The sequence below is a fragment of the Pipistrellus hanaki genome (genome assembly GCF_964339955.1).
Source record: "Pipistrellus hanaki genome assembly, chromosome: 2".
NCBI classification, from domain to species: Eukaryota; Metazoa; Chordata; class Mammalia; order Chiroptera; family Vespertilionidae; genus Pipistrellus; species Pipistrellus hanaki.
In genome coordinates, this window is record NC_140504.1 from 158,657,037 (window position 1) to 158,683,036 (window position 26,000).

Genomic DNA, 26,000 nt, shown 5'->3' on the forward strand with positions numbered 1-26,000 from the left:
TCTCATCCAACATGGTGGATATCTCCTTCTACATGAATAGATACCACTGTACATTGTCATGCTGTATTAATTTATCCAGGGCTGATGAGCATTATATCCTATACAATAAAAGGCTAATATGCAGATTGTCCCCTCGTCTCCTTGACCGGGAGTTTGACTGAAGTTCAGCCAAGGATGGGGCTGGCCTGACCCCACCCATGCATGAATTTGTGCACTGGGCCTCTAGTTTCTTTACAATTATTTGTAACTATGTCCTATTATAAGAAATGTTATAAGTTGTTATAAATGTTATAAATGTACTCGCTCATTGTACAAATGTGTAGTTTTCTCCTTAGATCAGAGGTGGGTTTGTTGGATCAAAGGGTGTATTCACTTAAAATTTTTATATTACCTTAGCACCTTCCAGAAAATTTAGACCTGTTTTTGTTGCCCTAACAGTCCATTAGCAGGGTTTTATTATTATTGAAGTTTCATCAGCTGTTATCACTAGTCTTCAGATAAAGTATCTCTAAATTTTTTTTTTTTTTTTTTTTTTTTTTAGCTCTTTCTTTTGGCGAATTATTTCTCCTCTGTGTTTATAGCAGGAACTGTTAAAATTGTGTAAGATACAAGATCATAAACTGGACATGAAATCAAATGCAGAATAATGTGTGATTATCTCATAGTAACTACCTATTGCTGCTCGTTATACTTACCATAATTGTCATATATGTTTTTAACAATAATATTGAATATTATACCTCTTAAATCTTTGATCACATTTATACAAAAGCCGCATTTAAAAACGTCATCCTATTTATATTTGCGTGGAGAACTTAAGAGAATATTAGAACTGTCTTTTAATTTCTTAATGTTTCAGCCCATACTCCTTTATTTCCCAAAAGCCTCTTGTAGGCGAAAGAACATGTGTTTAGAAGTCTGAACTGTATTCTGATTTCATCTCTGCCACATACTTGGTTGTATATGAAAATTCCTTAACTTTCTGGGGCCGAAATTTGTCTGCAAAATTGGGATACATTTATTTGAATGATTACTCTAAGGATCAAATAAAACATTGTACGTGAAAATACTTAGCATAGTGGCTAATAAATATTAATAATTCTATCTTTTTTATGAGGTATTTGATATTGTTTTTAGATATGTATTCACTTTTTTGTATACTATTGCCTTCACAGAAATCTTCTCTACGTATACCCTCAAAGCCTCAATTTTGCCAATCGTCAAGGTTCTGCCAGAAATATAACAGTGAAAGTGCAGTTTATGTATGGGGAGGATCCAAGCAATGCCATGCCGGTAATAAATGTTCTTTACTTTTCCTATTCTTCATACGTAACTCAAATAGACACCTTTGGGGTATCACTTGGTTGGCAGGTCTAACCTGGAAATTAATGTAAACCAAATTTCAAACTGCATTACTTACTGTACAGGTAATCATAAATTTATTTGCAGTCTTAATTTTTGTGGATTTGGTATATGCAAGGCACTCCCAGAGATACAAAGATGAATACGACTTGTAATTTGGAGGATATTAGACAAATATATAAAATTCTAAAATAATGACTTTCAAAAGAGGGTCAAATCATATTTACTCTGGCTATTCTAACAAAGCACAGATACCTTTCTCTGTCTTGGCATCTGGATTATTCTCCTCCTTTAGAATGAAAAGCCAGGCAACCGAGGTGGAGGGTAATGGGTTGTGATATAGTTTAAAAATGTTCTCCAGCTGATTTTAATATGTATGGTTCTTCCCCCCCCCCCCCTTTTTTTTTTTTTAAACTCTGGCTATCGATCTCAACCTCGGCTGTATATTATACCCACCTGGGGAGATTTAAAAAATATCAATGCCCAGACTGAATCTATTTCCAATTAAATTATAATCTCTTGAGTGTGGGAACCAGGCAGATGTCAGTATTTTAAAATCTGCCTTAGGGATTACATTTTGCAGCCAGTATTGAGAACCAAGGTCTGTGCTAATTATAGAAGATTATAGAAGGCATAGGTGCTCAATGGTAGGAGAGAATGTCTTAAAGGTGGTGAAATGTTAATGGCAATAGGTCTAGATGGTGGAGGTAGGAAAGCAGTTCAGGTTGGAGAATATCCTTCACCCGAGGTGAGTTGCCAGTGAGCCAGCCAGAGCAGTGGAAGGTAGAAATAGTAGATTGAGGCCAGACAGGAAACTGACCAAATTATGATTTAGTATATGTGGAACACGAATAAATGCAAGTAGATTTTTTACTGAACTTGAAGTTAGTAATATATAGAATAGAGGCACAACTGTCACTAAAGATGTTCAACTTCTGACAACTCTAGTGGAATGTAAATGAGCTAAGAATAGGTGCACTGTTAACAATTTTATTTTAGTCTTTTGTATCAGTCATTTGAATCAAGTTCTGATTTTCTACCAGCTAGGAAAGCTGTATATTTTCTTCTTCCCTGTTGCCTCAATTTCATCAGCATTTTTAGAACTTGGTAGCAGAAGCACAAATTATTCATCTTTGTATTCTGTGGCAGCTGTTTCAGATCCTTGCATATAATACATATTGAATAAATATTTGTTAAATATGTAGAATTTATTTTTTAGATTCGAATTAGCATTTCATGTTCTTTACTAGCTCTTTATTTCTGCTGAAGGGATGAACATGCTATCATAGTTCATAAAAAGATACTGGATTGTAAAAATACATGTGTTGGCATCTTATGTGAATTGTCATATGCATTTGAGTTTATGACAAATGCAATACATGTAAAATAGTCTGTTTTATCGTTTTCCTAACAAACTCTTCCTTGTCTTACCATTTGTATGACCTCCTCTACAGAAACCTAGCTGCATCCAGCCACATTGCAGTTAGACCCCTCTCCCTTTTTGTGCTACCAAAGCATCTTCTTACCTCTGTTATGGACCTTATATCTTTATGACTACATGTTGATTTCTTCATCATGTCTACTAGACTGTGAGCTCCTTGAGGGCAGGAACCATGTCTTATTCATAATTATATTTTGATGCCTATCTTAATGTACATAATTGATGCTCCGTTCATATTGATGAATGCTTAAACATACATATCAATAGTCAAAAAAGGAACACATTTATTCCACTGTATATCATTCATGTTATGAAAATAAATGAGTTATTCTGTAAAAAATGATAACTTCTCAATGGGGAAACAAAGGTACCACATTCCTTTATTTGTATATTATTAGTCATATGAAAATATAATGTTTTTTTATGTTTATGTGAATAGTTGTTTTGAAAGAGTATATGAACAGGCACATTTTGTTTGCTTATTGAAAGAAATAAAGACTAAGATAATTTTTGATCATATAATGTCAGTATGATAAAACCATAAACTCTAATTCTGGCACTGGAACAATCTTTAAAAATCTTTTTTAATCCTTACCCAAGGATATTGATTTGAGAGAGAGAAAGGAAGAGAGAGAAACATCAATGTGAGAGAGAAATATCAATCTGTTGGCTCGCAATTGGGGACTGAACCCACAACCTGGGTATGTGCCCTGACCAGGAATCAAGCCCACTCCCTTTTGGTGTAAGGGAAGACACTCCAACCACTTGAGCCACCTGGGCCAAGGCTAGAACAACCTTTTATAAAAATATAGTGAAGTATGTTTAGTAAATGGGTTAGAGTTTTCTAGGAGAGCCATAATTATTACACTTAAAATAAAAGGGCCTGCTTGAGATACTGCAAAAAGATACAAAATACCTATTAATATGTTCTTTTTTGGGGGGATGATGCCAATTAGTTCCTTTGTATAGGAATAAATTTGAGTCGTTTTACCAGTTTTGTTGATGAAAGTGTGCTGAATGACTTGTGGCTAGATAACATTGCAAGCCTACCTGTCACCCCCTGGAATCATAGCTGTGACCTTGACATCATTAAGCCAACATTCTAATTAGCTGCCCTAATTAACCACCACTTGCTGTTAGAATTCAAGAGGCAGATGTATAAGACTGTATTATTTTACTGCTAAAACTTCTTCAAAAGTAGTATTGTATTTTTTTTTTAATGTGGTGGATTTTTAAAATACATGTTAGAATATAAAATGGGTCTGTATAACGTTCAGCAATAAAGATAAAAATTTAAAAGAATATAAAATGAGCGCTCCTCCATTTTAGAGTAGCTTGCAGGGAGTACTGGAAGCAAAGGATATCTAAAATAGGATTTTTAAATATCATTTATAAATAATACATATTTGACTTTCAGAATGACTGCTGTCTTAGTGGCGAAGCCACCAATTTGTATAGTAGATATATGCCACCATGTTAGGGCCATATTTCTTATATAAATTTCAAATGATGTGCTGTATCCAGATTATAAGATGAATTATCTTCTTTCAAAAAAGAAAGAAATGTACCTTATTCCCCAATATATATAAATATAATGGATAGAAATTTTCTGAATGTTTGAATGTTAGATGGGTCCATAGTTGAAAAGAAATTTAGAATTAATCAATTGAACTTATTAATGATCGTCGTAGGCACATTGTTCTTCATTGGGCTAATTTTGCCCATTTTTCTCAAATAGTTATTAAATCAGACAAATTCTTACATAGATATGAAACATCCACCATTTATTACAACAAAGTTTCAACATGCTGTTATTTGTTACAGGTAATCTTTGGTAAATCTAGCTGTTCAGAATTTTCAAAGGAAGCCTATACAGCCGTAGTATATCATAACAGGTACTGAATTCAAATATTTCTTTCAAAATTACTCACTTCTCAGTGGCATTGTTAGCACTCACGTTAGTGTGTTTCCCAAATGCTTTGCTGCACTGAATGTGCAAATTCAAGACAGCTGACATCATAGTTATAATTTTCAACATGTGGATCCATATTTTCTATATACATCTCAAATATAAGACTTTATACACAAAACATCTTTTCTATCAAATTCTCTGATCCTTTCATTTTTATTATATTACGATTGATTATCTTTGTGGCTTCTGGTTTTTCAGTCTTTTCCTATGGTATTCCCCTAACATTTTGCAGCTTTATTTAACTCTTTACTAAGCTTGAAACCACTAGTCAATTAAATTGATGATATTTTCACCAACCAATAATCCTTTGATTTGGTACCTTTCCATTTTACTCCTTTGAGAAATTAACTTTGGATAACCTTTAATTTTTGCTTTTGTTCTTTCTTTTTCTTTTAAAAAATTATTTTATTGATTTTTTTATAGGGAGGAAGGGAGAGGGATAGAGAGTTAGAAACATCGATGAGAGAGAAACATCGATCAGCTGCCTTCTGCACACTCCCTATTAGTTATGTGCCTGCAACCAAGGTACATGCCCTTGACCAGAATTGAACCTGGGACCCTTGAGTCCGCAGGCCGATGCGCTATTCAATGAGCCAAACCAGTTAGGACTTGTTCTTTCTTTTTTAATTGAATGCTGTTGGAGTACCAATCAGTACTATCATAGGTTATTTTATCTTCTTTTAGCCCCAAAAGATAATTTTTTGTTAATTTTTTTGTCATCACTTTTTACTCTCTCATTATGCAGTAGCTATTTTAAGTTTTCTTCCTCTTCCTCTAGCTGCTACCTTTTTTCTGTTTGCTTTTATTCTTAGCTTTTCTATTTTATTAAGTTGATTGAATCCATCCCACTTGAGATCCATCAGCTTTTCTGCCCTTCACCTTAAATATCTTTGCACTGATCTGCCTTCCTTCTGTTTCAAAGGCAGTAATGGACCACATCCTGCTCAATGTGAATCTGCTCTCAATCTTATCCAGCTACTTCCAGAATATGACTTCATCAGTTATCCCCTCTCTTGCATCATCAATCTCCTGTTTCATTAGCTCCATCTTTTACTGTCAAAAAGAAGCTTAGGTTTCCTGTTCTTAAAAAACAAACAAAACACGTCTTTCTGCACTGCTGTTGTACAGCATGTTTCCCCTGACCTCCTTAAAACTTTCTTGGACCTCACCTTTTTTTATGGCCTCTATCTCTTTGAACACTTTTTTCTTCTGTAGTAATTATTCTCACTTTTCTTTTAAGTACAGACATTCCATACAAAACACTAAGGTTTTGTTCTTTTAACCCTCTATTACTATACTATTCTCTTCCTAAATAATTTTATGTATTTCTCAGACTTACATTCAATGAAAATGCTTTTACCTTTATGTGGATTGCTCACAACTTTTATTTTTAGACAGTACCATCTTTCTAATGTGTATTTTCAGTGGCCTATTGGGCATATTCTTTTGGATTCTCTGCTGCTTTTTCAATTTCCATCTATTTTCTCCTGGCCCTCTTCCTGACCCTATCTGTTTTTCAGTTAGTTTGACTCAAACTTTAAGGCATTCTTACCTTCTTTCTTCTTTTCTCTAATATTCAAGTATCTTTCTTTTATATCTTGATGATTTTCTTCCTATCTCATCACCAGACATAATATGTGCTGTCCTATTTCTGGGCCTTTCTTGGATCTTTATTTCTATTATATACATATACCCTCTACCTACTGAGCTTTTACTCATTCTTTAAGGCCTATATTATATTTCTTCCTAAATAAAATTCCCTGACCTAAAATTTTAAGAAATCTGTTGAACTCTGTTCTTAAAGTATTTAACTTTATATGCTCTATCCCAGGAGTTGGCAAACTTTTTCCACAAAGGGCCAAATAGTATATATTAGGCCCTGTAGGCCACGTGGTCTCTGTTGCAACTACTCAGTCTTGCTATTTTTAGTTCAAAAGCAGCAATAGCCAGTAAGTAAAGTTGCAAATCAATGGGCATGACTGTCTTCCAATAAAATTTTATTTATGGGCACTAAAATTTGAATTTCATGTAATATTTAAAGTGAACCAGTATACTTTTGTTTTTTTCAACCGTGTAAAAATATAAAAACCATTCTTAGTTTATAGTTTGAACAAAACTAGGCAGTTGACTGGATTTGGTCTGTGTGCAATAGTTTGCCAACCCCATTCTATTTATATTTCTACTAAATTATATATTTTTTAGGGTAATTATTTTTTATGTTCATCTTTAAACCCACCAAAAGTAATACAATGCTTAACCTAAAGGTGGGCAATTCACTCGCTGATGAATAATTAGAAGATGTTTAATTTTCTGTAAGTCTTCACAGAAATACAATTTAAAGAAAGACATTAACTAAAACACTCCATACAAGGAAAAATTTTGATAAAGTAGTAATTTCTAAAAATATCTCAGTTTATGCCTAAGTCTTTATTTTTGTTGTTCTTATAATTAGTAGTATTTAAATGACAGTATAGTCAAACATTCTAGTAAATTAAACTTCTCATTAATTCAGGGATGACTAGGAAGATCAGTAGTAAAATGTGTAGCATCTTTTTACTCACCAAAGTCATCAAATTCTCAGATGGCTAGCATTGGCTGTCTTTCTTATGGGTATTAAAAATCTCATTCCACTTACTATTTCTGTGATCAAATCTACACCCCTTAGCATTTTGAGGTTTATCTGAAAAGAATATTTGACCTATAAGTGTCAGAGAGAGAAAAAAACCTAATTGGTTTTGGATGAACAGCCTTCACTTTAAAGGTAGTTGGAGCTCTATAGTTTGGATGCATTTTCATTGAAGATAACTCTGAGAGATACTAACTCAACCTGGAAGATTGGGATGCTAAGATTCTATCCCTTTCAAGTCTATATAATAAATAATAGCTATGGTTTTCTATAAAAATTCTCAATGGATATTGAGATGAAAATTTCATTGGTTTGATCAAATATATTTGCTGTATTCTTTATAGTGACTGGAAACACTTCTAAAATGTTAAACAAATGCAATTTGTGGGTATTCCCTGATTTTTTTTCTTTGAGCTGTTAGTGTTTTAGTAACATCATTTATTTTATTTTATTAGCAATGGGATAATTGATGTAAGACATTTCGTAGAGAACCCCACTTGTTACTAAGTTGTCTAAAGATTACCTTTTTCTTTTCTTTTTTCTTTTTTTAGCAAAAGGATTATACAAATTAGTCTTAATTTGAAGCTATACTCTTATAACAGAAAAACGTTTTTCTGTGGTATGGTTTTAAAATATACTCTTATAAAATTCTGTTATTTTTTATCTGATGTGTATAAGAATTAGTATAGATATAATAGAAAGTCTTAACATAGTCTCCTCTTTTATAGTTTCCAATCTAATTAAGGTCTCAATATCAAGATGGTAATTGTTAATGAATTTTCAAATAATAGGATTACTCAACTTATTAATAAAAATGGGAGGAGAAATTTTAGAAACAGTGACAGTTCCTTCATCTAGAAGTAGGATTTAGTTACTTATTTGGGAATAAAAAATATTTGGACTAAAAGAAAAATTAAACATGAATTCTGAAATTAATTTTAAAATTACTCAACTATACAAATGCAGTAGTTCTTTATTTTGAAGAAATTACTGACTATTGATTTGTTTTGTTGTTTTTGTATGAAGGTCTCCTGATTTTCATGAAGAAATCAAGGTTAAACTCCCTGCTACCTTAACTGACCATCATCACTTGCTTTTTACTTTTTATCATGTTAGTTGTCAACAAAAGCAAAATACTCCTCTTGAAACTCCTGTTGGATATACAGTAAGTATATTTTTGTTAAATAGTTAGCTCTTTGATCTTAAAACTAGTACAATATTTAAGATATATGTAGTTGGTATAATAATTCTTATCTGATTCCCCACATTGGTTAGGAAGGACCACTATAATAATAAAATGCTCATTGTTGTAATTAATTGACTAACAAGTCTAAACATTAGTTGTTGGTCCTAATTATTATGTTTATTCAACTATACAATATAAATATAATTTTAAAGGTTCTTCAGAAAAGAGTAGTTTGAATGTAAAGTGATTAAAAAGGACTTTTGTCAATTAAATATATTTTTACTTCAATTAAAGGCAATTAAAAAACTTGAGTACTTTTTGAAAATCATTATGATTGAATTGCAAAAGCAAATCTAAGGTGAAGGACATCATAATATGCTATTACTACTTTGTTAGAAAATTCATGCCTCCACCCAAAAGAGAAAAGTCAACATTTGATTTATTTTATTATCCTTTGCAGTTTATGACATGAATTTTGGTAAATGTAAGAAAATAAATTAATGTTCACACTTTAAATTTTTATTTCAACAGTCATATCTAATCAAATCCTTTTTTTTCTTCTTATATTGACACTGCTATCCCAGTTTAGTATTGAAACACTCTGACCTTTTTCTACTACCAATTTTCCCTTAGATAATAAGGACCTTGTATAGATTTAAAAATTGTATAATTGGTTAGGACTAATAATATCTCACAGATCATCCTTAATAAAATATTGTCAGGGAAACTTTGGAGAAATTATGAAAGCTCATAATTACATAATTAAAATCCCTTCAGTGTTTGGAGATGGGAGACAAATGTGGCTCATATTCAGAGGCAATTACTTTTGTAACAAACATATTTAAATGAATATTGTTTTCTTTTTATTTAAAAGTGGATCCCAATGCTTCAGAATGGACGATTAAAGACTGGGCAATTTTGCCTACCGGTCTCACTGGAAAAACCACCACAGGCTTATTCTGTACTGTCTCCTGAGGTCAGTATCTCTCACATTGAAGTTCTCCAGATTGAACAAAATGGGTTTTCATTACAAAGGTGTTTTTCTCAAACAAGACCTTGCGATTCTGTCTATAAGTATGTTGATAAAAAATAATAATATTATTTTCCTCTTATAATTAAAATTACAGAATACTAAGAAGCTTTCATACTATTTTTAAAAATATAAGTTTATTCATTTAAAAATAATAGTACATGAAATATAAACTCAAAGAAAAGATACATTTGGAAAATTTTTATATTATAGCATGAGAAGTTTCTTTAAATAAAGAAGTCTTTCTTTTAGTAGATAATCCTATATTATAAAGAGGTAATATCCAAATTGACCATCATGCCATTATAAAATGGCAGCGCCCACAGTGGGGGCGGGGCCAGCTGCTCTGTTTGCAGGCTGCAGAAGTCATCTCCGTTGGGGGTCTTGGATCCTCCTGCATCCCCCCTGACTGAGGCTCAGGCACACAGAGCCGCCGAAGCACAAGCAAGCCTTGGAATGTTAGCTGCCCAGCCGCTTAGGGCCCACCCGAGGCTCAGGTAACCAGGGCCAGCTGAGGCTTGCGCTGCCAGTAGTGGTAGCAGCAGAGGTGTGATGAGAGGCATCGCCTTCCCCTGATCTCAGGGTCACCTCCTGCCCCTCAGGGCTTGTGGACTGTGAGCGGGGGCAGGCCAGGCTGAGGGCACCCCCCGTCCAGTGCATGAATTTTTATGCACTGGGCCTCTAGTATTTAACTAAAAGGCTAGAGGGAGAACAGATTTAAATTATGTTAAGAGAAATTTTTTATAATTGCTGATTATATATGTGAAAATAAAGTGCCTATAAATATGCTATAAACATACTCCTTTATTTTAAGAGACATTAGCAGCTTTGATGATTATATGTGACTTGAAAGAAACAAAAACATTAGAAAAATCTCACTTGAGAATCAGTAGCCACTGTTCAAAAACCAAAGTGCCCTTTAAGAGAACTACTATGTGATGATTACCAATCCATATATTGCTTTGACCATCAATATAAACATTAATATGTTTACATATGTCTGAAATATGTATTGTTAATGTTGTCCTGGTGGAATTATTTTCAGAATAGAACTCAGAAAGTATTCACAAGTAAATTAGTATTGTTTTTATTTTTTTTAAACAGAAGAAGAAACAATATTATGCTACTGCTTTGACCTCATTTCTCACCATTATCTCACTGTGCTCTAGTCTCATAGCACAGTCACTTTAGCTGTTCCTCAAACATGAAAAGAGCATTTCATCCCAGGCACTTTGCACTTCTGTCTGCTGGCAATGCTTTATCTCAAGGCCTGCTTCTCCGTTTCATTCAGATAGCCACTTACATGCCATCTCTTCGGAGAGGTTGTCTATGACAATTGTTTCAAGTAGCAGCCTTCACCACTTTTTATCCCATTACTTTGCTACATTCTCATAATATTTATCACTGACTTTATAGATTATATATTTATTGTTTCTAGGCTATAAACTGTGAGGGTAGGAGTTTTCTTGTGCATTGCTGTATCTAGAAGTACTTAGAATACTGCGTGGCTCATAGTAGGAAATCAATATTTATTAAATGAATGAATGAAGATAGTAGAAATTAAAAATATGACTCTCCCCCTCCTTCCCTAATCTGTCATTTAGTTTTTCAGGAACACATTTCTTCAGTAAATAACTTAGTCTTCTGCCAGGGGGCATTATATTTCAAGAGGAAGTATTTTGAAAGAAAATAGATTTTATGGAAGTTATGTATTTGATTTTCTATGATTTGCAAATGCAAGGTCAGTTTTCTAAAGCAAAGCTGGTGGCTTCTTTTACTATGTTGTGTATGCTCACATATAAAAAATACGGTGAAGATTTGGATTTAACTATAGACATGTAGTATGGCTGATTGATACTGAGGAAAGCACCTGATTGAAAGTGCTTACACTTTTGTATATTTTAATTAATATATTAAAATAACAGTATATATTCTTAGCTTTTATTTAAAGAATAGTAAATATTACTGGTTTTACTGTTTAATTTAAAATATGTGAGAGAGAAGTATTTCAACATTGAACTTTTATAGCTCATTGCTTAATGCAATTTTTTATTTACTTTCCTGGCTGAGGTTGAGCTTTGTTTGAAGGTCAGAGACCTTCTGATATGTGTAACTCCAGTAGTTCTTTGGGCTTAGAATATGAGGCTTGTTATATATGCATGCTTCGATACTGGTAAACTAATTTCTGTAACCAATGAACTGTTGTTTTTTAATATTTGACTGACCATTTCTAGTGATCAGTGGATTGTTTCCCTTTTAATACTGGGTAGAAAGGAAGGTGAACTTTATGTGACTTTGTTTTGCCTCTTCTTCTTGATTGTTAGCTATTTTCCCCTTAAGTTTTCATGTTCCTTTCACTCTGGACCTGTAAGTTCTCTTCCTAGGCAGGACCACTGGCTGCAGTTCATGTGAACAGTACTTCCAAAGTGTATAACTTCTACAAAAACCAAGATGCTCTTGACTCTTACTGTTAGTTGATGAATCCTAAATCTGCATCTCTGCTCATCCATATTTTGCCAGTTATTTTTCTTTACCAGGATATTCCACAGATACCTCAAGCATAACATGCCTAACATTAGATTTATTCTTGTTAAATAACTTTTGGAACCTTATGCTGAGAGAAAAACCTTGGCCACCAATAAACCTCAACAGACTGTTGGTACTTTGGTGAATTTACCTCACTTCAGTGTCATCAGCTTTTAAGGATCAGTGTTTACTGGGCTCTTAGAAGCAGATTCATATTTACAAAATTTGTGGAAGATAGACGTATTAGTAGAGACCAGCATGGTCAGCAGATTTTTTTTCTCCGTAGGATTATGGTATTCAGCACTCATCATAGTCACTTGGACCTTAAAATAGTTTTTTATTTTATTTTATTTTATTGTTTTTGCCTGATACATGTCACAATGAAAAATATACATAACCTTTATCTCATGAATTATACTTCTAAATATTTATTCTACAGATATAATTGCATAAGTATGCAAAGATCCACAGATAGCATATTTCTAAACTTAGCAGTGGCTAAATCTATATATGGATAATTACATTTTTCAATTTATTGTTATTTTATTTACTAATATAATAAACAGTGATGTATCCACCATGCAATTCAAGAACTAGAATAACTTGCATCATTTACTTGTTCCTCTCCATCCCATACTCTTTTTTCCTCTATAAAAAGCTAGCTTTCTTTTTTAAAAATTATGGTAAATAATACATAACATAAAATTTACCATTTTAAAGTATGCAGTTCTATGGCATTAAGTATGTTCATATTATCTCGAACACTAACCTCATAAAACAACTGGGTGTGTGACTAAAGAATACATTTTTTAAATTTGCTTATGTTATGAATTAAACCAAAATTTATAATTTTATGTATTCTATTGGGACTTTTGTTTTTTTTCTTCTGTTTTTAAAGATACTAGTATTTCATTGATTTCAGAGAGGAAGGGAGATGGAGAGAGATAGAAACATCAACAATGAATAAGAATCATTGATTGGCTGCCTCCTGCACACTCCACACCGGAGGTGAGCCTGCAACTTGGGCGTGTGTCCTGACCTGGATCGAACCATGATCTTCTGGTTCATAGGTCGACGCTCAACCACTGAACTTGTGCCAGCCAGGCTGGAACTTGCTTTTTCCATTCAGCATTGTATTACCAAGATTTAGTATTTCTTTTGATTAAAATAAAATATTCCTCTGGCCTTTTGTTGTCCTTAAAATTTAGTCCAGATTTTTTCCTCATGACCTTCAAATCTCTGAATTATCTGAGGATGTGCCCTCATCTCTAGCATTGTCTTTTGCCATAACTGCAGCCTGTCTCTGTACTTAGAATTTCTTCCAAAAATTTTCCTGCCTCCAAGTCTTTGAATCATCTTACTTCTCTTCCTATTCTTCACATGGCTGGATTCTTATCATTCTCTGAATTGTATGTAAAATAGCACCTCCTCAGAAAAATCTTTCTTCACTTCATGAACTTTCAACCCTTTCCTCCTCCACATTGCTGATATACTCCATCATATTAATCAAATTTTATTTACTTACTACTTATCACTATCTGAAATTACATACTTGTTTTTCTCTATTCATGTCAGCTGCCTGAGAGTACACTTACTTATGTCTACTTATGTAGACCTTACCATGAAACCCCAAAACCTAGAAAAATAGATAGAGACTTTAATAAATATTTGTTGTATGAATTAAATAGAAAAAAATATAGAATTATTGGTATTAGCAAAAAACAAAACATGGAAATAATCTGGATATTTGCAAAGAGTTTAATACTTAATTAAATTTTTGAATAGTATGGTAGTAAGAGGGATGATATAGATTGTAATATCCCAATAGGATATTTAGAATAAAACATAAAAACATATAGTGACAACCAAACTTAGTATGTAGGTGTACATCAGTAATATTGTGGGAAATAGTTTGGAAAATATACATCAAATTTAGCAAAGTTAGTTATTGAAGGGGTGTGGAATTGTGAGATATTTTGTTGTTTTGAACCTCGCATACTTTGAAAGGCGGTGTGGCGTAATTACCAGGGTTTTGCTAGTACTCTTGGCTCCACCACTTCCAGCTGTGTGATCTTGGGCAAGTGTCTCAATTTATCTGTTATGGACTGAGTTGTGGTCCCCATTCCCAGCTCATGTTTTGAAGCCCTAACTCCCACATGTGATAGTATTTAGAGATTTGCCTTTTGAGAGGAATTAAGTTTACATGAAGTCATGAGGGTGGGGCCTCATGATAGAATTAGTTATAAGGAGACCCAGAGAGCTTGCTTTCTCTTGAGGACAAAGTGAGATGGTGACCATCTGCATGCTTGGAGGAGGTTTTCACCAGACACTGACCATTTTGGTGCCTTGATCTTGGACTTGAGGTCTCCAGACTGAGAAAATAAATTTCTGTTGTTTTAAGCCACACAGCATATGGTGTTTTATAATAGCACTCTCGCTAAGACACTACACTCTCTGTCTCTGAATTTTCTCGTCTGTAAATTGAGGAGAGTAATTAATGCTTATAATAAAGAGTTGTGTTGATAATTGTATGATTTAATGGTATGCAGACCATTTAGAATGAAGTCAAGCACATAAAAAGTATTAAAGTAATATTTGCTACTATTACACCATTCCTTTTACCACACTGCTTGTTAGAATTTTTTAAGACAGCAATTCTTACTTCAGCAAACATCAGAATCACCTGGAGACTTTGTTGTAACACCAGTTATTGAACCTTACTCCCTCCACCCCCTCACCCCAGTTTCTGATGCCATAGATCTGGGATGGGTGTTAATTATTTACATTTCAAACAAGTGCCCAGATGTTGTTTGTGTTGCTGATCCTTAGTTCAAGCTTTGAGAACCGCTATTTTTAAAGAAGTATGTGTTCACATTTTATTTCTGTGTCCCCCACCCTTTTGTTTTGTAACTGAAGACAGAATTTTGGGTTGATAGAGCTAGTACTGATTTTTGCTTTGAGCCACTTAAATTCACTGTGTTTTCTTTTTTTCCAGAAATATTTCTAAATCTATATTATTTGCCTCAATAGAGACATTGCATGTATACCTATTTATGTTGAATTATTTAACAGGAAATTAATTTTATTTGATTTTCTTTTCTGCACATAAAAATATGAAACCATGGAAAAGAAACCCATTTATTTATTTATTTATTTATTTATTTATTTATTTATTTCTGAGTGTATAATTTTGTCATTAGTTTCACAGGTATTCATCATTGCTTGTTGTAGTGGGTTTTTTTTTTTGTTGTTGTTTGTTTGTTTTTAATGATGGCTGCTTTAAAATTCTGTCAAATCTGTCCAACAATGATATCATCTTAGTATTGGTATCAGTTGTCGTTTTCTCAATTAAGTTGAGATTGACCTGGTTCTGGTTAGGATGGATGATTTTTATTAGATATGAGCATTTTAGATTATGACTCTAGTTCTTATTTATGTCTGTGTTTTAACAGTGGGGGAAGGGGCTGTTGCTAGAGAAAGTTCCACATTCCTCACATAGCAATGTGTTGATGTGAGGGCCTATATTTCAGGCTCCTCACTAGGCTGTGCTAACACACCTCCCTGGCTATGAGTGGGGAGGGGCACCTTATTACTGCTTTCCTCTTGGCCTCCATTGACACCATGGTTGGTGGGGTACCACTGGGCTGTCTTTTCTGATACCACCCACTGTGTGTGGGGAGAGCTGGGGATGTGCACCTTCTATAGCCAGCTGAGGGTAGAGACCCAGGCTCCCCACTCAGCTTGTGGAGGTGGCATGGGACTGCAATTTGTTTTTGCCAAAGTAGGGCAAATATTGGCTTTGACCTAAGAGAGCAGACCTTGCCCTAACCAGTTTGGCTCAGTGGATAGTGCGTCGGCCTTCCGACTGAAGGGTCCTAGGTTGTATTCCGGTCAAGGTCATGCCCTTGATTGCAGGCACATAACCAGTAGGGGGTGTGCAGGAAGCAGCTGATCGATGTTTCTAACTCTCTATCCCTCTCTGTTCTTCTCTGTAAAAAATCAATAAAAAATATTTTTAAAAAGAGAGAGAGCAGACCTTTCTTGAAATTTTGTTTGCTCTTTTTGATGTTTCTGGCTAGACAGCATCTCTAGCACCTAGTCTAGGATATACCAGGCAAAAATAAAACCCAGAAAACACTACCTTATAATTCCTCTCTCCTGAGGTTTTAGCCTGTCTGCATTCCTATATCAATGCTTCTATTTTTTGGCAGGACTTAGCAGGAGAAATAGAACAGATGTACTCTCTTTTATTTATTTTTTATTTTTTAATTTTTAAAATATATTTTATTGATTTATTTTACAGAGAGGAAGGGAGAGAGATAGAAAGTTAGAAACATCGATGAGAGAGAAACATCGATCAGCTGCCTCCTGCACACCCCCTACTGGGGATGTACCCACAACCAAGGTACATGCTCTTGACCAGAATCGAACCTGGGACCCTTCAGTCCGCAGGCCGACGCTCTATCCACTGAGCCAAACCGGTTTTGGCAGATTTACTCTCTTTTAAAAATAAGATTTTATTATATAATTTTAATTAATTTCTAGCAAAGAAAAGTTTTCTCATCTGTAAAACAGAATTCCTTGGTTTATGAATATTTTAAACCCACTTAAAACAAAAGAAGAGTGTTTAAAATAAAAAAATATGTACACAGATAATAATTTAATTAAAATAATGCCTAAAAATAAAAAAATAGAATATTATAAACCATTAAAATGATACTGTGGACATGAAAACAGATTCACAATGTAATATGTGAAAAACAGGTTATAAAATATCTTTGATATCACCTATGTAAGGGTGTGTATAAAACTTATTTTCCTAGCCGAAACCGGTTTGGCTCAATGGATAGAGCGTCAGTCTGCGGACTGAGAGGTCCCAGGTTCGATTCCGGTCAAGGGCATGTACCTTGGTTGCAAGTATGTCCCCAGTAGGAGGTGTGCAGGAGGCAGCTGATCGATGATTCTCTCTCATCAATGTTTCCAACTATCTATCCCTCTCTCTTCCTCTCTGTAAAAATCAATAAAATATATTTTAAAAAAAACAAACTAAAAAAATCACTTATTTTTCTAGAGGAAGATTTGGGATTACATAAAGGGATATGTCTTTGGGAAGATACAATTTTGAATGTATATTTTCTGCTTTTGGCTTTTTGAGCCTCTTCATTTAGAAAGCATTGATTTTTATAATAAGAATTAAGCATAAATTTTACATTCATTTACAGTGCATAAAAATATATTTCACAGATTTTTTTCTCATCAAGATATTATAATTTTAAAATCTGTTTTCAGAGTTTATAACCAACTTAAACATCTGCGATTGTTGTAATTTATATTTTATAGGTTCCTCTACCTGGCATGAAATGGGTAGATAACCACAAAGGTGTTTTTAATGTTGAAGTTGTTGCTGTTTCATCTATCCATACACAAGTAAGTGAATGTTAATAATTTTTATGATCAAATTTCACTTGAATGAATTGAACATATTGTCTAGTACTTAAATCAGTTTTGTTGCCTGCTGTTAGACTTAGGAATATAAGTCAGTTAAAAATGTAAGGATTTATAAATTTCTTTTTATCATCAAAATGTTAATGTCAACCAAAGCAAATATTTTACTTTCCAAAATATTATTGATTTCATTTTGAACAATTAAGTAATTTTTGTCCCTAACTTTCTTGTACATGGCAGTACTTTAAAGTTCAAAAAGCATCATCTAACATATTTTATTTATTATAGACTTAGATATTTCAAATGGAAAGTGTTCTTAGGGATCATTTACTCCACATTCTTCACTGTACTTCTTGAATATGCCACGTTCTCCTTAAAGCCTTTACATTAACTATTTTTTTAGCTGGAAGGCTTTTCCTCCTGACATTCATTTGACCTCTCTTCATTAAGGCTTCTGTTTATATCAGAGAGGACTTTTCTGGTGACTTAAACAGCAGCCCCATTATTCTGTGTCATCTTACCTTGCATTTACTACTGCCTTTTGCTCTCATGCATTCTGGCACTTTCACTGTGTGTCCATGTGTGTTTGCATGTACATACGTATACTTAACATAATATGCATTTGTTTATTGGTTCTTTTTCCCATTAGACTGTAAACTTCATGAGGTCAGGGATGTTGTTACCTGTCAAGAAAAGAGACTTTCCTTCAACGACCTTACAATAGGGAGAAATGTAAAAATAATTACAATACAATAAAATATATACTATGTTAGACATATGAACTAAATCAAGTACAGAGGAGTTGTCTGTTTTGCTGGGAACTGAGGTGTTTCACTGATAAGTAGGCATTTGCCATACAGAGAAAGGTGGATAACTCAGAAGATAAAAACGACGTTCAACTGGCAAAGAGACAGTAATCTGTTTAAGGACGGGCAGGCAATGTAAAGTGCATGGGAAATTGTGGTAGATAAAGATGGAAAACCAGGCTGGTAACAGATTATGAAGGAATTTGAATCCTTTAGAGTTTGGAGTCCAGGTAGATGGTGATTTCTGACCTAAATATAGGAAACATGAGAGAAGTAAATTTGGGAGCACATTAAGGGGAAGCAATTGTGAAGCTACAGTGAGTTTATTTTTTATCTTGTTGAGTTTGACATGCCTATGCAATTTAGATGACAATGTCCTATAGGCACTTGTAGTTTGTTTGCTGTTCAGGATTGGAGATAATAGAGTAAATAGGTAGTGGGTGTAGATGGCGCTGAGAGCAATCCTGTCTAATAAAAGTGTAATATGCAAATTAACCATCACTTCGCTACACTCACAAGCCATGCCCATCAGCCAATTGGGAGTGAGTATGCAAACTAACCCAAACAAGGTAGCTGTGGCCACGGAGCAAGCAGGAGGCTTGGGTTTCTCTGGCAATGGAGGAAGCCAAGCTTTCTGCACACCCTGGCCGACCTAGGCCTCCACTAAAGGCTACAAAGTTTCAATTATAGAAGATAAATAAATCCCAGATACCAGGGCCTCCGCTTGGGTGACCGGAGGGCATGGCCGGCCTGCAAACCACCACAGGCCCCTCGCCCAAGCTGCCACACACCCCAAGGGAACCCCCACCTTGATCTGGGACACCCTTCAGGGCAAACCAGCCAGCCCCCACCTATGGAACAGGCCTCTATTCTATCTAATAAAAAAGTAATATGCAAATTGACCATCACTCCAACACACAAGATGGCTGCCCCTATGTGGGTAAAGATCCTACACCCATGTGGACAGAAGATGGCCTCCACAAGATGGCCAGCAGGGGAAAGCAGTTGGGAGGCACCAGGCCTGCAAGGGAGGGCAGTTTGGGGCGATCAAGCCTGCAGGGGATGGCAGTTCAGGGTGACCAGGCTGGCAAAGGAGGGATGTTGGATGTGACCTAGCCTGCAAGGAAGGGCAGTTGGGGAGGACCCAGACTTGCAGTAGAGAGCAGTTGGGGGAGAGGAGGGGAACAAGGCGGAAGGGGAGGGCAGTTTGGGTGGTACCAGGCCTTCAGGCGAGGGCAGTTATGGGTGATCAGGCCTGCAGAGGAGGGCAGTTAGGGGCAAAAAGGCTGGTAGGGAAGCAGTTAGGCATCAATCAGGCTGGCAGGGGATTGGTTAGGGGGTGATCAGGCTAGAAGTGGTTAGGGGCAATCAGGAAAGCAGGCAGGCAAGCAGTTGGGAGCCAACAGTCCTGGATTGTGAGGATGTCCGACGGCCCATTTAGGCCTGATTCTAACAGAATTGGGCCTAATCAGGGAGTCAGACATCCCTTGAGGGGTCCCATATTGGAGAGGTTGCAGGCTGGGCTGAGGGCTCCCTCCCCCTGCGTACTAATTTTATGCATCAGGCATCTAGTAAATTAGTAATGGGTACAGATAATCTACTAACAAATCTATCACTATAATTGAGCTCTAAAACAATAAGGCAAACTCACTGGTTCTGAATAAGTATCAATATATTTCTTGACTAATTAGTAGTATTTGAAGTGGCTACTTTATAATAATAAGTGAAAACATAGGGTCGGGCAAAAGTAGGTTTACAATTGTAAATACACAAAACAGTGTTTTTTCTTGTACTATTATTTATTATTGTATTTTTAAAATGTATATATATATATTTTTTTTTTCCAGAAAGGGAGGAAGAGGGAGATAGAAACATCAATAATGAGAGAATCATTGTTCAGCTGCCTCTTGCATGCCCCCTATTGGGGATAAAGTCCAGAACCCGGGGCATTTTCCCTGATGGGGTATCCACCTGTGACCTTCTGGTTCATAGGTTGACGTTCAGCTGGCCGGGCTATTGATATTTTTAATATTAACAACTATAGACCTACTTATGCAAATTTTATATTAACCCACCCTGTAGATTTAGTGTTCAATTGGAAACAATGTTTATATATACTGGTATGTACTTTTTGTATTATTAGTTAATAAGAGATTTTTTTTAGTGTTTTATAGTTTGAAGAATTTATAGAGCTATACTTGCTTAGTGCTTTTTTTATTTTTTATTTTTTTTATTAAGGTATTATATGTGTATATATCTTTACATTTGCTTAGTGCTTTTGTTCATTCTTTGTTTTAGGATCCTTATCTTGATAAGTTTTTTGCTCTGGTCAATGCTCTGGATGAACACATGTTCCCTGTCCGAATTGGAGACATGCGAATCATGGAAAATAACTTAGAAAATGAATTGAAGAGCAGTATTTCAGCATTGAATTTATCTCAGTTGGAACCAGTGGTCCGATTTCTTCATCTTCTGCTTGATAAACTGATACTTTTAGTTGTTAGACCTCCAGTCATTGCTGGCCAAATAGGTAATTTACTTTTGTTTGGAGAATCATAGCATTTATAATTTGGTATTTCTAACTTTTGCAAAGTAGAACCATGATTCCTGTTTGTTATTTATTGGGTTGTTTGTCATTCTTTTATAGAGTTATATGAGTTGGAAATTAACCCCTTATCAGATGTATCATTGACAAATATGTTCTCCCATACAGTGGGTTCCCTTGTCATTTTGGTGCTGGTTTCTTTGCTGTACAGAAGTATCTGAGACTCTATTGCTTAAGATGGCTGTTTGGTTTATCTATTTATTCAATGTGCTACCAGTATTTCTTAGTTTGGGGGGGGGGGGGATTTTTTTTGGTAAATATATTTTATTGATTTTTTACAGAGAGGAAGAGAGAGGGATAGAGAGAAACATCGATGAGAGAGAAACTTCAACCAGCTGCCTCCTGCACACCCCCTACTGGGGATGTGCCCACAACCAAGGTACGTGCCCTTGACCGGAATTGAACCTGGGACCCCACTGAGCCAAACTGGTCAAGGCGCAAAATTCTTCTTACATACTGAATTGAATATCATATAAAATGCTGTACAGTCTTACCTCAACCTGGTTTTCTAGTCTTTTCCCCTCCTAATCTAATATTTAAAAGGCCAGTGGCTGTAATGCTGGAATGACCAAATGACCGGTCACCAGGAGGTGCATTGAGGGGTCCCATGGTGCGGTGGGACTCTAGGTCTCATGCTATTTTGCACGCTGAGCCTCTAGCCCTTTTGTAAATTCACTCATTTCTATCAAGTTGCTTGTTCACTATTTTCTTTTCTTATTATATTGGTATTTTTAATAATCTTTCATTGTTACTTTTATTTTTTAAAAACAAAAGTTGCATGCTCATTGTGTGCTATATAAGTTAGTGTGGTGAAAGCTTGGAAAGGGTAGGTGCAAAGTGGAGGAGTTCAGTAGAACAAAAATCAAAGGGGACAGCTATAGTACTTTCAACAATAAAGATAAGTTTTTTAAAAATGAAATATTAAATGAATAAAAAGAGAGTTTACTTCTCCAAGATAGATTTTTTTCCATAAGTGCTTTGCATTGTTTATAAAATTTAGGTCCCTGTGGGATGAAGTTTTGTTTTTGACTAAACAACCCATACAATTTTTATGTTAAATTAGTAAAAAAAAAATTTCCATTTTGTTTAGGAAAGTAATTTGGTTTATCTAATACAAGAAAATCTTTAATATCAACATCAAATTGTTTAATTACTGTGTGGTATACCTGAAACTAATATATTATTGTATGTCAACTGTGATTGAAAAATAAATTTTGAAAATGAACATCAAATATCTTTATACAATTACTATGTGTAATCACTATACTTAATGTATATAGAGATGACAAAACCTTGACCTTTTTGGAAGTTATAGTCTAAAAAAGTTAATGCAAAAATATTTTTCTCCTTCTTAAAAGTTAATCTAGGTCAAGCATCTTTTGAAGCGATGTCATCAATTATAAATCGGCTTCACAAAAATCTGGATGGAAATCATGACCAGCATGGCAGGAACAGTCTTCTTGCGTCATATATCTATTATGTTTTTCGCTTACCAAATACTTCCCCTAATTCACCATCACCAGGTATTTTATTCTTTTTACCATGAACAGCAAATATTTATTGAATGCCTACTAAGTGGCATAGACTATACTAAGTGCTGGAGTAAAATAAATGTTACATTTTAAAGCACCATTATTTACACACAGCTTCCTTTAGTAGATCTTGGTTGAATTAATTCTTGGGAATGAGCTCTGAAAATAACTTTTTGTCTCTGGAAGCATTTTATTTCCTGTTAAGATAAAGAGAATGTTGTATTTGTCATTGGAGTCCTATTGGACTTTAAAGAAGAAATAACCCTGATAACCGTGTGAAACCTATAATAATATAAAAGATTATTTTCTAGAAAAGTTCTGATTTCTCCATTATTAATAAAGTAATATAAGTTTTCAGAATACTAGAGCCCAAAGTAGCTATTTGTTTTTCATGATGGTGGTGGAGGTGGTGGATGTATCTTAATTTGAATAACTCATTAGATGTTCAGTTAGTTGATGAATATATCATGTATCTCTCTCAACTTGCTCATATATTTGTCTGTGTGAATCATCATTTATCACTAGTGATAATGGTAAGTGCCCTTTCCAGCAATTGACAAGGTTAAGATTAATAATGGTGAAAACTAATTATGGCATTCATTATGAAAACTAAGGATAATAGTACATGAATTTTAGCTCCTTGTTTTTCTTAATTGGCAAAAGTAGTAGTAATTGACTCATATCACATATGGTTCATAATTTCCTCTCTTGGTTTTTAAAATTATAGTATTTGAGGCTCCAAGTATGGAAGTGATTGTGGATTATATATAATACTCCTCCATTTACTCTTTCATTCAGTATCTGTTAGAATACCACAGATTATGCAAAACATTTTTATATGCTGATGTGAAAGACAAATAAATAGTTGACAGGTATTTGTTATTTGCAAATATGACATTCAGAAAGATTTCTTTAAATAAGAAAAATGGAGATAAATTATGAATACAGTCGCTGGGTATATTTATGTTCATAGAACATGGTTGAATAATGGTGTCAGACTTGATTTTAGATGAAAAGGGTTCTTTTATATAAGGTGGGCTCTTAGAAGAGCTTTCTTTAGATTTTTTTATATGGATATCACACAGGTGCCATTTTGTTATAGTTCAGATTGTCACTGATGAAGATTATGACAGTAAATTGGCTGTCCCTCTATTGATTGTATCAAGGGGCAAAGCAAGGAGGGTCAGAGGAAAAAGAAGAGACACAAAGCATTTTGGGTGTTAGATATAATGTGTGTACCTAGATAATATATGTGAGTGTTTTCTATTTTGGAGTGGGATGGGAGGGCAATGGTAAAATATGTACACATAATACCTTAATAAAAAAATGAAAAAAAAGAAACATTGAAAAGAATTGTATTTATAATTCATATGATATTGTCAACTGCTGTGAAATAGAATATCTTCGTGTATTTATTATTAAGTCTAGTCTTTTTCTTATTTATAGTATTTTTGATTCAGAAACAAAAGCAATTCATGGTCTTGGTGAAATTCTGTCAAGTGACAGATTAATTTCATGTCCTTTCTTGACTAATTTTCTTTGTATAATTATGTGCTGTTTTATATTCAACTCTAGGTCCTGGGGGTTTAGGAGGATCAGTGCATTATGCCACAATGGCTAGATCTGCTGTGAGACCTGCGAGCCTTAATTTAAATCGTTCTCGGAGCCTTAGTAATAGTAATCCAGATATATCTGGGACTCCCACGTCACCAGATGATGAAGTACGGTCAATCATCGGCAGTAAGGTAAACTGAAGATATGCGCCTGTAAATTTGATTTTCAGTTCATGAACAAATGAGAAATGTCCAAATGTTTTAATTTATTTTGAATTTTTAAATGTATTTGAGTTAATAACAAACAAGAAATTGTACATTTCCATTTTGCCAGTAAACACTGTTTTGTGTTTCTATTAAATATGCTTGCTATTGCAAACTGGTTTGTGCCTTCTGCTAAAAAAAAAAATCTGCCAAATTCTAAAATTTGTCCAGGATGACCAATCATATATTACTCACTTTTGTCTGCCTTTCATCATGTGAAAAATGATTTTTATATAGAATCAGAACAGATTTATGCGACTGCTGGGTAGAAGGACTATATCATCAATGATACAAAATGTAAGTCCTTCTCCAAAAGAACCTAGTTTGGTAATTGAGCTACATTTCTTATGAAAAACTCTATGTAAGATGCACCAGGATTAGAATTATATGTTTTATTTAATGATGGTTAATGATTACCCCAGATAATAAGGGAGATGCCAGCTAATCTAAGATCTAGCTATATATTTTTAAAAACATTAATCTTTATTACCCAAAGAAATATGCTTATGGAACAAATAGTTAATTCCCTTTTTATATTTAAAGTACAAAAATATTTCAGAGTTTAAACAAGCTGGACAAAAGAACAGTAAGTCCAAGAAATCACGTCATGTTGTGTTTTGACCAAACCATTGCAAATGTAAATACATTTCCTTTTGGAAAAGAGGAAGATGTTATTGTTATGGAATCATAGCAACTTTTATTTGGCATTTCATAATAATGATATGAGGAAGAATTAATAAACATGTTCTAGGGTCTGTGTTTAACACTTAGTCTGAACTATAATGGAATATATTTAAGATTTGGTATGGTTAGGTGAAATACTTGAATACTGATAAAAAAAAATCAGAATTATATCTATTCATATAGTTACAGAAATTTTACATTTTCAGAAGCATTATGCATCCTTCATTGTAAAATAACTTTAAAAATATTTTTATTGATATCAGAGAGAAAGGGAGTGGGAGAGATAGAAACATCAATGATGAGAGAGAATCATTGATTGGCTGCCTCTTGCATACCCCTTACTAAATATAGAGCCTGCAACCGGGGCATGTGCTCTTGACCAGAATCAAACCCGGGACTCTTGAATCCACAAGCCAACACTCTGTCCATTGAGCCAAACTGGCTAGGGCATAAAATAACTTTTAAACAATTTTTAAGTAATTTCTCACAGATCAAAAATACATTTTTTAGCCTTACCCCACATACTTTCCGTGTTTGGGAAAAATACTCAAGTTCTTTACATATTTGTTAATAATATTTAGCATTATTTACATATTTATAAAACACAATACTTTGTAGAATGAATCTGATTTGTGAATTATAATAAATTCTTCTATAAACTAGATACCATTTTCTTTAAGGCTATACTTTTAAAATGTCTGTTTCTATAAGATTTGCATTATGCCTCATTTAGTATGATTCTAGAGTTTTCTTTCATATGATGTATTTGATAACTTACAACATCTAAGATTTAGAACAAGATTTACATATATTGCAATGATCAGTTGCCTTTTTTTCAAGTAGTTTATAAAATGGGACCTATGACATAAACTTACTTTTGATTATATAAAATGATAAACATCAACTTTTGAGCAAGCCATCATAAAATGAGAAATTTTTTATGATAATACAGTCTTGTATGAATTTTT

General features: G+C 34.2%; 2 protein-coding genes across 8 annotated transcripts in view; one reads left to right on the top strand and one right to left on the bottom strand.

Annotated features, from left to right (window-relative positions):
- The window catches only part of PATJ (PATJ crumbs cell polarity complex component), a 762,329-nt gene that overhangs the window by 143,685 nt on the left and 592,644 nt on the right, over nucleotides 1-26,000 (bottom strand). The gene's annotated exons all lie outside the window — the stretch shown is intronic.
- Nucleotides 1-26,000, top strand: part of DOCK7 (dedicator of cytokinesis 7) — a 170,096-nt gene that overhangs the window by 76,995 nt on the left and 67,101 nt on the right. For all 7 annotated transcript variants that reach the window (XM_084876068.1, XM_084876069.1, XM_084876070.1 and 4 more), the window contains exons 15-22: nucleotides 1,176-1,293; nucleotides 4,628-4,698; nucleotides 8,428-8,566; nucleotides 9,462-9,563; nucleotides 17,484-17,570; nucleotides 20,693-20,924; nucleotides 22,358-22,522; nucleotides 24,107-24,276. In XM_084876068.1, coding sequence (XP_084732194.1) covers nucleotides 1,176-1,293; nucleotides 4,628-4,698; nucleotides 8,428-8,566; nucleotides 9,462-9,563; nucleotides 17,484-17,570; nucleotides 20,693-20,924; nucleotides 22,358-22,522; nucleotides 24,107-24,276 — 1,084 coding nt within the window. The remainder of the gene's footprint in view (nucleotides 1-1,175; nucleotides 1,294-4,627; nucleotides 4,699-8,427; nucleotides 8,567-9,461; nucleotides 9,564-17,483; nucleotides 17,571-20,692; nucleotides 20,925-22,357; nucleotides 22,523-24,106; nucleotides 24,277-26,000) is intronic.